Consider the following 13,062-nt stretch of genomic DNA (forward strand, 5'->3'; position numbering starts at 1 on the left):
ATTTCAATAACCCGGGATGTGTGTACTTCAGAATACTGACGAAGTTTAAGTTTCCTACCATGTTCTGTAATCATTTCTTTTGGATACGAAGATACACTAGGTCAAAAATGCTACGAGGGAGGAAGTTTAACTCTGCATAGAGAATGGTTAAAAAGATCTTATGTTTACGAATCCCAGATTTGGCCCTAACAGGATGAACCGGAAACACCGAAGATTACAAGCTTCGAGTATGGATAGGAATTGGAAATGAACCTGATGAGCTTCTCTTTTTAAATTTGAACCTATTAATTTCCACGGGCCCTTTTGACGGGTGCGAAAACCGATTAGGTGGTCAACAGATTTCTACTTGGGGGCATAACCAAAGGAAATCCTGAGAATTATATATTATATTTGTTAATTGCGATTTAATCGAGTCACGTTCATAAATTAATATTGATATATCAACAGGGGTGGTCTTATTTTGAACAGGAGTAATTCTTACTCTTTCTTTCAGTACTTTTATTATTTAATATGTTATATTTTTCTCATATAATACTTCATGTCCGTACACAATCATCTTTAACACATGCATCACTCTAGGATCCACAACCTGGGGTTTCTTTGGTAGAAACCTATTTCCTCATCTTCTCCACCAAAGTATGGACTGGTGCTTTCTTTTTTATTGTTCGCTTTTGGATTTTTATCTTCATTATTTACTTGGTGAATTTGATTACTTTTTGCCTTCTTAAACGATTGTATGTTCAGTCATAAAAAATTTTAATTAACTTAATACGTGGTCTACTATTGTCTTAATTTGATGATGATGATGGATAGATATATTTCATGGTGAGTGAAAATGATATGATATTAATTATTGTAGTACGTAGGAAGATAAAATATACTAACTAGATACAAAATAAAAAAACAAAAAGGAAGATTTTTAATCAAAGGGATAGCCTTAATTAGTTTAATGCAGACGCTAGAATATGTATGGCGCGCGCGCGCGCATATACTGGTACATAAATATGGGGAGAGGGAGAAAGAGAGAAGTTTTTTTTTTTTTTTTTTTTTTTGGTTTTGGGGGGTGGGGGGAGAGGTCGGCAGTCTAACTTTACGTATAGAGTGGATTCTAAGAGTGGGAGATGATTTGCAGAGTGTGGGAATGCTGGGCCTTCGGGAGTCATTTATTTCACGGAACGAGGACGTGAGTTCCAATGCACCCAAGTGGGGGAAGAGAGAGAGAGAGAGAGAGATTGGATTTTTCCAGTTGGAATGGTGGGTTTGTCTCTGTACAAAGACTGAAGGGGTTCGAGTCATAGTTTAGCATGACACTCGTGTCCTCCTTTATAAATATCCTCCAACGTAAATATTATTTAATAATCATTGTGGGCAGATTATAACTTTGTTTTTTGAATCTTGGGAACCGATGGGAAAAGCGTCCGAGTCCAAAAATGACCACTGAAAAAAGGTTGGCACAGTAGCCTGATGGTTTAATTAAATTGTTACTGAGAGATAGGATAGAGGCATAGGAGAGAGGGGTGCCCTTTAAATATTATGTGCCTCTCTTCAAAATGTTTTCTTTTCTTTTCAGCCCCCTCCCACTCCTCCTTTATCTTAAGCTTCAAAATTTCGAAGTTTGAAACACAAAAGAAACTAAGGCTTTCGCTTTCACTGCTTCAAACCCTTCTCCCTCTGCCCCCCCGGGTAAACTGTTCAACTCTCGACCCTCTACTCTCTTCTCATCACTTGCTTTGATTCCTTTCTTATTACTTCCATATCTGATCTCAATATTTCAAGTTCTAGATGCAGGTGATTCTTGATTTTTCCTGAAGCTATGGGCTCAATGAACTCAAACAACTGGCTTTCCTTCCCTCTTTCCCCTACTCAGTCTTCCCTACCTCCACAACTCCAAGCCTCTCAATCCCATCAGTTTTCTCTTGGCTTAGTCAATGATTCCATGGAAAACCCATTCCAAAACCACGGTAATGCCCTCCTCTCTCTCTCTCTCTCTATTTATCTCTCTCTTCTTTAGGGTTGAATAGATAATTTAGAGTTCAGATAACTTGTTTCAACTAGAGCGAACTGCAATCAGTGTGGAAGTCGACCTGTTTTTCTTCTTCTTCTTCTTCTCTTCTCTCTCTCTCTCTCTCTCTCTCTAAGTTGGATTTTTTCGCCACATATTATTTGAATGAGCAGATTGGAATCTGATGAATACACACGGCAGCAATGTCAATGAAGTTCCGAAGGTAGCAGATTTTCTAGGAGTGGGGAAGTCTGAGAATCAGTCGGATCTTACAGCCTTTAATGAAATTCAGTCAAATGATTCGGGTTACCTATTCACAAACAGCAGTCTGGTGCCGATGCAAAGCTCAGTGGTGGCCACATCTGGGAACTTCGAGTATCAAGAAAACAATGCTAACACTAACCTGCAGTCTTTGACATTATCCATGGGTAGCGGCAAGGATTCTACCTGTGAAACTAGTGGTGACAATAGTACTAATACTGCTGTCGAAGCTGCTGCGCCTAGAAGAACTTTAGATACATTCGGTCAGAGAACATCAATCTATCGAGGTGTAACCAGGTAGCATCTTGTTAGTTCTACTTTAATTGTTTGGTTCGATCAATAATCTACTGTGTAGCGCAAAACTACAAATTTAAATGTACTTGCTGGAATACTTATTTTGTTGCTGGTGGCGGTGAGCGTAACTATGACAAAAACTATATGTAGACATAGATGGACCGGAAGGTACGAGGCTCATCTTTGGGATAATAGTTGTAGAAGGGAAGGACAATCACGAAAGGGACGCCAAGGTAAATACATATCCAAACAGCTTCTAATGTTTCTTCATTCTTTCCTTCACCCTAATTTGAAATTTATAGCTAACCATTTCCATTTTAAGCTAACATTTTGATTGTTCCTTTTGTTCTCTTTGGCTGTCTTGTTTCTGATCGGTCGAGTTCTTGTAGTATATTTGGGTAAGTGTGTCTCCCTTGCCAATTATTTTCAAACTTTTTACCTAGCTTGGGAATAATTTACACAAACAAGTGTTCGCCCCTTTTTGGCAGGTGGGTATGACAAAGAAGAGAAAGCAGCTAGGGCCTATGATTTAGCGGCACTAAAGTACTGGGGAACATCCACAACTACCAACTTTCCAGTAAGTTGTAAATAACCCCACTTTGTAGAGAGGTTCCAGCATACTAGTACTCGATCAGGTTTAAAAGAGGCTTTTTGGTGATGTTGCAGATCAGTAACTATGAGAAGGAATTGGAGGACATGAAACACATGACAAGACAAGAATTTGTGGCCGCCATACGAAGGTGAAAGCTAGCAATTAGCATGCACTGACTAATTAATTATTAGTCAGTCAATAATATAATTGGCAGTATTTTTTTTTTCTTCCGTTACGTACCGTGCCCATATCGACGTGGTGTTTTTCGACGTCGCTAACTAATTCAACTTGTGTTGGTTATACTTTCCAGGAAGAGCAGTGGGTTCTCTAGGGGTGCGTCAATGTATCGCGGTGTCACCAGGTACGATAATGCATCCAATTGTGCCTTCGGGCTTTTTGTGTCATTCCTTACTATATATCTCGTCCTTTTTTTTTTTTTTGGTTTTCCCTGTTTTGTTTTTATTTTTGACCTGGTAGTAACTTGTGCAACATTTTATTGCAGGCATCACCAACACGGTAGATGGCAGGCAAGGATCGGTAGAGTTGCGGGAAACAAAGATCTTTACTTGGGAACTTTCAGTAAGCCACCATTTATGAAAGTTGCATGGACATAACACACATTGGAATACAAGAAATTTGAATATGATCTGAATGAATTCCAGGTACTGAGGAAGAAGCTGCAGAAGCATACGACATAGCGGCGATCAAGTTCAGAGGGCTAAACGCAGTGACAAACTTCGACATGAGCCGGTACGACGTGAAAGCCATACTTGAAAGCAACACGCTTCCAATCGGAGGAGGAGCTGCAAAACGACTGAAGGAAGCTCAAGCTCTGGAATGTTCGAGAAAAAGAGAGGAAATGATAGCACTGGGATCGAGCTTTCAATACGGCAGCGGCAGCGGAAGCAGCTCTAGCAGGCTGCAACTACAAGCCTACCCACTGATGCAGTTGGATCAGACGCAGCCATTGTTAAGCCTGCAGAACCAGGAGATATCTCAGTACTCGTCACTTCATCATCCCAGTTATATCCAGACCCAGCTTCAGTTGCACCACCAAACCGGTTCTTCCAGCTATAACTTTCACCAATCACCGAGCAACAACGCTCAATTGTACAATAGCTATCTTCAGAACCACCCGGCTCTGCTTCAGGGTTTGATGAACATGGGTTCTTGTTCTTCTTCTGTGATGGACAATGATGGAGGGTCTAGTGGGAGTTACAGTGGAGGAGGGTTTATGGGGATGGCTTCCAATACGACGTCGGGGGGATCTGCGGAGGAGCTGGCGCTGGTGAAGGTTGAGAATTACAACATGCCGTCTGGGGCTTACGGCGGCTGGCCGTCGGAGTCCATGCAGGGATCAAATGCTGCTCTCTTTACTATGTGGAATGACTGATTCGTGAGGGGAGTGGAGGACGGGTCCAACCTCATTAACTACCAGACACTTTTCTTCTTTTGCCAATTTTTTTTTTTTTAACTCTTAGTTTCTTATCATTCTCGCGACCGGAAGAAATTATGAAAAATAGGAATTTATTTTGAACGAGATGACCGGGGAGGACGCAATGATCTTCAATCTGGTATTGTACCAAGTTGCAGTCTTTCGCTTGATTTAGGTCTCTTGGTAGCCAAGCACTGACTTATATACGACAAGCAGGGATGGGTCAGTCGTGCAATATATGGGTATGAACTATCACCCAAATTTTGTATGCAGACGGCTCACATTCTATAACGGCTTAAATTATAATCTTCGTTATATTTTTTTAGTTGCAGAACCTCTTCGCGTACTCTTGGTAGATACATTGAAATTAATTAGTCGAAAGAAGTAAAGATGAATATTTGTCAGAATTTATTATTAGAGAAACCCAGCATTTTTGCTCTTCCTATCTGTGAGAGGTTATTATGAGGTTAACAAATATCAGTTGTTCATTTTAGCTGGTAATAGTTAATACTTTCTCTTGGATATATATATATATATATATATATATTCTTCATAAAATGGTCAGGATACACGGGCCTTTTCAGCAAAGTAACCAATTTTTCATTAATAAGCCCTGATGTACCGCCAAAATCACTGCACGGCTTAATTTGAAAGGTAAGTTCTATGTTATCTTAGTTTTATATATAGTTAATTCGTTTTTTAATTTTATTCTTCTACTTGTTTAAAAGTTTATTTGTGCCTCTTAACATACATTCTCTCAAAGCAACCATATTAAAGGTTTATTGTTTTGATTAATTTGGACAATTAATTTAATTAAGAAACCATGCCTTTATTGCCGGATATAGTTTCCAGGATGATTTATTTGATTTAGGCTGAAAAATATTCGATGAGCTCGCCAAATTAGACCTTCTGGGGTATGTGTGAATCTTTCGACCTACATATGTCTCCATTGTTTTAAATTCAGATCATCACAACGTAACGAATAGAATCAGTTGAGGGGAGAATATACACGAGACAGAGAGAGAGAGAGAGAGAGAGAGAGAGAGAGAGATCGAGTTACTTGATTTTACATGAAAATATCAAAATATGCATTCTATATGACGCAGTTGTAGAAAAATCATTAAAGGATTTCATCAGTATATACGAATATAAATATTACAGGAGAAGCCTCAATTGGTGTAGTTTAAGCTATATTCATTCTGCAATAAACATTGGAAATAAAAAGAAAAAATTTTAAGAGCTGAAATATGCATGGAATGTGTTGGTGCACGGCACGGCACGTAAGTCCGTTTCAATACCTAATTATTCGGACGCGTTATTTTCAAAGATCCCAGCCATGGCAATGAACTATTGGGGAATGGTTAAAACGAGACGGATAAACGAAGAAGCAACGTGGTATGAACATTTTATTTATCATTTATGGATTCAATGCTTGAAACGTCGATATGTCGATAAATGTTGTAATGCGACACTATGTTTCATATACGATATGTCACAATTCCTAACTTCTCACATTTCAAATTTCCAAGTCATATTATTGTTGAGTTTGTTATGCTTATATTCATTTTGCTATGATTTATTTAGTCATTAAATGGCCTGCATAAAACACTGACAAAATAGCCTTTTTAAACCCTCATTTCTAAACCAATTCATATGTATATGATTTTAAAAGTGAAGGCCATGTTAATGTTATAAATAAATAGGAGACTGAAATGATATATAAATCAGTTCCTTGTATAACAGGTTTAAAAATTAATATCTAAATCGATTATAATATATAACAGGTTTATTTATTTATTGTATTTTGAATTTTTTAAAATTTTTGGAGAGACATTTAAACTGGTTATTAAATATAATAGGTTCATGTATTAATTTTTAATTTTTTTAAATTGTTTTTAACATAACTATGTAACTGGTTTAGATGTGTTTAAATTTTTTTTAAATTTTTTTTTTCTAATATGTACACACACACCTGTTTAGATATGCTTTTAAATTTCAGAAAACCCTCTTCTATCAGTTCATTACCATTCGCACCTGAAAGTGCGCAACGTAAACGACTACCCAGAATCAATTCATCACCACTCAAAATCAGTTATTTGTCTTGTTCCGCGCTCATGCCCTAACCCAAAATCAATTCTCGTGCTCATGTTCTTCATCTTTTCCCTTTGTTATTTGTCTTTAAGTTCGTTTGAAATGAAAAATTTGAAAACCTATAAACCCAGAGCTTCAAACCCTGAATCCCATGCTCATGCATTAAAACCAAAGCTTCAAACCCTCATGCTCATGTTATTCATGTGCTCAGCTACTGCCCAGTATTTTTTCTTCTAATTTTTGCTTTTTACTTTTTGAGTTCTAAGCTCGTGTTTTGCAGGTCGTGCCATGATTTTTTCTTGAATTGGGTAATCCATGATTTTATGACTTTCTCGCTGTGTTTCTCTAATTCTGGCTTCCTTGTATTGTATTCGTTCTTTTTTTTTTTGTTTAGTTCATTTCTTGCACAAAATGCTTCTTGGATTATATAATTTTATCTTAGAATTGAGTACTTGAATTTTTGAACTTTGTCTTTGAATATGAAATAATGGAATAATGGTTGTAAATATGAATTTTTGTGTTATTAACAATTTAAAAAAACTTCAAGTCTTGCATTGAATCGATTGCTTTATTCCATTACTAGGTCAAAATATTAATTAGGGAGAATTTCTAAAAACCGTGAGCTTAAATTATTGCCCATAAAAGCTTAGATTGTGGTGTTGTATGATGTCTGAAGATTGTTTATGATGTGGCAAGTTCAAATTTTAGAGCATGATTAATTTTACAATTTTGAACTCTAAATTTGCAAGATGTGATTGATCCTAGGTACAAAAATTAAACACTTTGCAATTGAACAACTTTTGAGAAGTCTAACTTTTAGAGAAAACTCTATCTAAATTAAGTCAAACTTGTTAGCATACTTCTTGAAAGTATATATATTGGCTATGATTGATTGAAATTGTTAGTGTTGGTTTATATGATTTTGTTTTATATTGTTAGTGTTGGTTTATATGATTTTCATGGTGTTAGCATGCCTTTAACCTACATAAATCATGTTAGCATGCTTGCTTCCTACTTTTTAATATTGAATTATTGTGAATTAAATTGTTGTAACTGCATGATTGATTTATTTTTTGCACGCTGGTGGAGTGCTGGTAAAGGATGCTTGAGGCCATTAAGCATTGTATGCAACTTTATTTTTTCAATGTACACATTGGCAATTGACAATTTTTTAAGGAAGAGCAATTTTATCATCTTTTTATGTTTTTTGCATTATAAACTCAATTTGGCAATGAAGAAGTCACATGAGTAGTAAGTGTGTTTTCACAATATATTATTTTTTGTGATTGAGTTACTAAACATGAAGTGTTAATAATAAGGCTATGAGGATTGCCCAACGAGTCATGTTGTGCAAGGCCCCATGTAATGTCAAAGATTATACATAGATAACATCAAAAGTAAATACATGTTTTTATTTTATATAATTTTGATGATAGAGCTTCATTTAAATATAGTTTTAACAATGTTGTATTATTTTAAAAAGCCGTCATCAACCCCCTTCCAACTTGTGTAACTTTTATGTATTAAGACATGTATACAATATTATTACAGCTTGCTTGACTAAGTTCATCTAAAGGGTGAATCTAATTTTAGAGGTGTAAACTATTTTTTATTTACTTAGAATTGCTAAGTTAATTTCTTTGTCTTTAATCTTTTTTAGATGCACAACTATCCATCTCCATTTCCTCAATCAAAGGTCCAAGAAATTAGACAACATTGAGGATTGTTCATGTTAGATTTTCATGACAATAATCCATCGAAAGAGTGAATTTAGGATAGGTGTGGTTGAATTGCAAGAAAGATTGAACTTATTTGGATATTGAATGTTAAATGAAATTGTAAATATTTTACAATTTATTTGATTTTGATTTGATTAAATTACATTGCATTTTGGCTAACTGAATGTATAGATTGGTTTTAAGTTGTAGGTTTTAAACATTACTAGAAAAATTAAAATTAATTAGTGATAACCATTTAGTGATGGATTGGAAATCCATCACTAGTTATAGATATTAGTAATGAAAATTTTGTCATAGATTGAAATCTATCACTAATTACATAAATTAGCAATGAATTAGTGATAGATATAGGATATCATCACATTTTGATCAATTTTTATAAATTTAATGATAGATTTTGTAATAACTCAGAAATTCAAGGCAATTAAAATTTATGGTAAGGTAATTTAAGTCTATATTTATAAATTTTGGAGCTGACTTACCTGGCAACTGCAAGTAATGTGCATCCAAAGATCACGTGTTCGAATCCTCTGAGCACCTTTGCTTTCATTTTTGTTTTAGCCTTTATAAAATTATTGTCATGACCTTTGTTAAAAAAATCAAAAGATTAGAACAAAAAAAAAAAAAGGCATATCACATTTTATTTCCTTCTCCTTCTCATTCTTAGAGGGTTCGAGAACTAAGCCAGAGTGAGCGAGCTTGGTCTTTCCCTCCATTATGCCTTCCCTCCGTCAGTCTTGTTGTTGCCGACGACCTTGGTACACTCGTCTACCATTGCTGGAGGTTCTCTTCCTCCTCTATACTGGTTGTGGGGTGTGTCGGACATTCTTCTTCTTCCCCCATGTTCGATCTGCAGCTTCCCCTACTCTGTTTGATGCTCTGTCCGATCTGATGTCAATGTACCTGTGTGAAGAAACACAGTTCATCGTTGCTGTCAGTTGCCGCTTGGTTTGTGAGTCTTCCTTCTTTGTTTCATTTAGTGCTGTTGTTTGGTGTGATGGTGATAAAGCATCGTCGTTCCTCTTCTCTTTTGGATGCTGATTATGTAAGCTTAAGTTTCTCTTCCTCTTTGCTATAAATGTGTGCATCTGATTTTAAGGGGCTTTGGTCCTTCCTTTCTTTGTCCCTGATGGTCTTTGTTAGACATATATATTAGTCTTCCTTGTTTACCTATTTGGCTGTAAATATGTTGTTTGGAATTGGATTTTTCTGAACTTAAATTGATTTTTGATGGGGAATTGGGTCGAAAAAGGCTGATGAATTTAATTATGAATGCATGAAATTTGTTGGTTAAAAGATTGAAGCTGAAATAGATTTATTGAATGGTTCAAGAGTTGTGCACACAAAGTGTTTGATATAAGGTTTGAAAGAGAATCATGTCTCAATGGAGTAATTAGTTACGGCTATAATATTATGAAGAAATTGTGATATAAATGATTATGTTTGGAGCAACATTAAATTATTCAAATTGATTATAGTTGTATTGAGGACTAACATTTAAATTTAGAATTATGTTTTGTTCTCATGGGAAGTTGAATCTTGTGATCAAATTGAACTTAAAAATTTTTATAAAGAACTTGTTGACGCTTGAGGATTGTATGGTTGACAATTTATAAATTTTAGTATTCATGTATAATTTAATTTTAGAATGCATATAAGATGTTTTGATGAAATGTGGGAAGAGAAATTGTTTGGATTTAATTGAATAACTAAGTATGAGTAATGAATTGTTGACTAAATATTTGCATAGAAATTATATAGGAACTTGAAATCAAGAACTTTATTTACACGCAAGTGTTAGGAGGTGCTATGGACTCAACGGACACTGTTTTATTTAATTATTTATTTTGGACTTATAGCTTATTGTATTCATTTAAACCTTCAAATATAATAAATAGAATTTCATGGTTTCAAGTTATAATGTTGTGGGAAGAGTGCAAATGTAAACAATATTATTGTTTAGTTAAAATGTGTTAGTGAATTATTATGATTTGCGCACTAGATTGGAAAGTGGAGGATGTAAATTTCTTTAGAATGAAAACTAAAAGACTGGTATAATATAATTAGAATGAAAATAAGTATGGATGTTACAAAATTTTAGAGGTTCAATTATTATTATATTAGACATTTCAGAAATAAACCTTGTGAGGAATGTTAAAGAGGTAAATTTTAATGTTGGGATTACTTTAAATAAGTGGATAACATCTCAATAAATTTGCTAACAAATTTCTTTTCATTGAAATATTATTTTTTTCTTAAATATATTTCATATAGCACTATTTCAAATGTTGAATATTTTGTTAATTATAAAGCTTTTTGAGCCCAATTAATTATAAAGCTTTAACTCTTGAAGTTGTAACTGGTGAAGAGTAGTGGAATAATTGTAACATCCCAATTTAAATTTTAATAGTTAATTTAGGTTAATAGAAATTTTTTTTAAAAAAAATAATAATAATATTTAGAGGTAAGAAAATTAGTAGAAAATGATTATTAAATCTAATTTAGGATATAATTCTAAATTTAAAAAAAATAAAATAAATAAATTATTAAAAAAATTAATTAAAAAAATTAATTATTAAATTATTATTATATAAAAAAAAAAGGGAAAAAGGTATGCCAAAACAAAAAAAAAAAGGAAGAAGAAGAGAAAACGAATTTGCTTTCGGCGCCGCATGAATAGTAAGTATAAAATAATAATAAAAAAAAAGGGGGGGAAGAGAGAGAAGAAGAAATAATAATAAAAAAAAATGTGTGGGACCCACTGAATTTTTATAAAAACTCACCTTCCTTCATTTCCTCATTCATTCTGCGCGCGAGCTGAGGCGGAGAGAAGCGAGTTGCCGGTGCGAAATATCTAAATTTTTAAGGTAAGAGTTTTTAATAGGATATTTAGGGTGTGATTTTAAGCTTTTCAAGACTAAGTAAGTGTTCTAAAAATTTTTCTTAGTCATCCTTCTTCTTTAGTTTCTGAGTTTGTAGTGGTAGAAAATTTAAGATCTGAAAGAGGGATGAATTTATGTTGAATAAATATGTTTTTGAGGTTGTCAGTAGTATAATAAATGTTCTAGAGTATAAATTTATTGATGATCTTTGAATCTGTGGCTTATGGATCAAATTCTAAACTAGATCTGAAAATATATGTTGATTTATTGAGGTTTAGATGATTATTTGGGATGAGAAATGAATTATTATGGTTATAGGATTATGATTCTAAGCTAGAGACTTAATTTTTAATTTTTGAGTATTTTAGGTACGAATTTATGAAATAAAAAAAAATTTTGATAATAGAAATTAGTTTAGAAGTTGATTTTTAGATTATTAATGTTTATTGATAATTAAAAGAGGAGTTAAAAATTATACTTAATAGTATTAACTATAGATTTGTATTAAGATTGAGATTAGGAATTATGTTATATTTTTAATTCTATTATTAGAATTATTTTATTAGTTTCAAAAATTGAAACTAATATTTATAAATAATATGTTATTTGTAGATTGTATTACTGGTGAAGATTGTGGTGAGAGAGAAATTTTAAGGAATAATTTATTGAAAAAGCCACAAGGTAACCATGCTTTTAATTTATGATTAGTGTTACTTCTTGTTAATTGGGTGATTATTGAGAAAATTATGAATTTTGTAATATTGTATAATTGTGCAATATTATTATGAATTTGTTTAATTATTGTGGGAGGTGTTGGGAGACTTGCTATTATTGTTGTATTTATGTGCCACGTGGTACGCCCCTATTGGAGCTCAATAGGTGGCTTGTAAGGGCTCGGGCTAATCTACCTTTGGCCGGGTAATTTAGCACCGAGTGAGGGCTACGGCTCGAGGTTAATGGAGGGATATAAGGATGGTTGTTTGTGTGTATTATAATATTTCTTATATTTGTTGGAATTATATTATTTTTAATTCTCACTTAGTAAGCACACACTTAACTGTTTGTATACACTATCATAAATTGGCTTTGGTTACTGGGACTTTTGAGTCTCATTATGTGGTTAACAATTTTCAGGAGAAGAGCCACGAGTGACACGTGGAGGAGTCCCAGAGGCTTAGTGGTATAGATCCACTGTCTCTTTTGGGTATTTAATTTATGATTTATAATGTGTTATATTGCCAATATTAGGGCTTTTTGTTTATTGTCAATTATATGAATATATAAATGTAATCATGCCTTTCAAACTATTTCTATTTTTGGTACAATTTGGATGACTGTAATTTTAATATTTGGTTTACTTTGGATTGGTTAAAATGGCATGATTATAAGGCCAAATAACTGGCTTGTGTTGAAAATTGACTAAATTGTTTATTTTACTTGTTGGGAGTATAAGGATGGACAAATGTGATTTAGTTTACTTGTTGGGAGTATAAGGATGGACAAATGTGATTTAGCCTAATGGCATGTGGGAGGTAAAAATTTATCTGAAATGTTATAGTGTGTGAGTTGAAGCCAATTATAAAATATTTTATATCGAAATTATTGATATAAAAATGTGTTGGGTGGCTGTAACCCAACTATGGTTGAGTTAAATTATTTAAAAAAAAAAATTTGGTGTGTTACAAATTTTGGTATCAGAGCTCATGGTTCCAATTCTTATAAATTATGAAATTGTTATACATTAACCTAGTTTATTGGCAATATAC

General features: G+C 33.7%; 2 protein-coding genes across 7 annotated transcripts; both read left to right on the top strand.

The window, feature by feature from the left end:
• Nucleotides 1-1,387: 1,387 nt before the first annotated feature.
• On the top strand, nt 1,388-4,918 carry LOC129312687 (AP2-like ethylene-responsive transcription factor PLT1). Of its 4 annotated transcripts, none has more exons than XM_054955363.1 (10): nt 1,388-1,683; nt 1,777-1,961; nt 2,176-2,560; nt 2,708-2,790; nt 2,947-2,955; nt 3,046-3,134; nt 3,224-3,297; nt 3,460-3,510; nt 3,652-3,728; nt 3,812-4,918. In XM_054955363.1, the coding sequence occupies exons 2-10, from the start codon at nt 1,814-1,816 to the stop codon at nt 4,540-4,542; spliced, it is 1,647 nt and encodes a 548-aa protein (XP_054811338.1). In that variant the 5' UTR covers nt 1,388-1,683; nt 1,777-1,813; the 3' UTR covers nt 4,543-4,918. The 4 variants fall into 4 exon arrangements, with proteins under 4 accessions (XP_054811338.1, XP_054811335.1, XP_054811334.1 ...); XM_054955360.1 differs by having other exon boundaries at nt 1,789-1,961; XM_054955359.1 differs by having other exon boundaries at nt 1,389-1,683; nt 1,783-1,961.
• Nucleotides 4,919-9,103: 4,185 nt separating this feature from the next.
• LOC129312690 (uncharacterized) lies at nt 9,104-12,835 on the top strand. Of its 3 annotated transcripts, XM_054955367.1 has the most exons (3): nt 9,104-9,366; nt 11,909-11,977; nt 12,431-12,835. In XM_054955367.1, the coding sequence occupies exons 1-3, from the start codon at nt 9,132-9,134 to the stop codon at nt 12,472-12,474; spliced, it is 348 nt and encodes a 115-aa protein (XP_054811342.1). In that variant the 5' UTR covers nt 9,104-9,131; the 3' UTR covers nt 12,475-12,835. The 3 variants fall into 3 exon arrangements, 1 of the variants encoding a protein (XP_054811342.1); XR_008593676.1 differs by lacking the exon at nt 11,909-11,977 and having other exon boundaries at nt 9,104-9,459; XR_008593677.1 differs by lacking the exon at nt 11,909-11,977.
• The last annotated feature ends 227 nt before the right edge of the window (nt 12,836-13,062 follow it).

The sequence above is a fragment of the Prosopis cineraria genome, unplaced genomic scaffold (assembly GCF_029017545.1).
Source record: "Prosopis cineraria cultivar Desert tree isolate PC_DT_omini unplaced genomic scaffold, ASM2901754v1 PC6, whole genome shotgun sequence".
Classification (NCBI taxonomy): Eukaryota; Viridiplantae; Streptophyta; class Magnoliopsida; order Fabales; family Fabaceae; genus Prosopis; species Prosopis cineraria.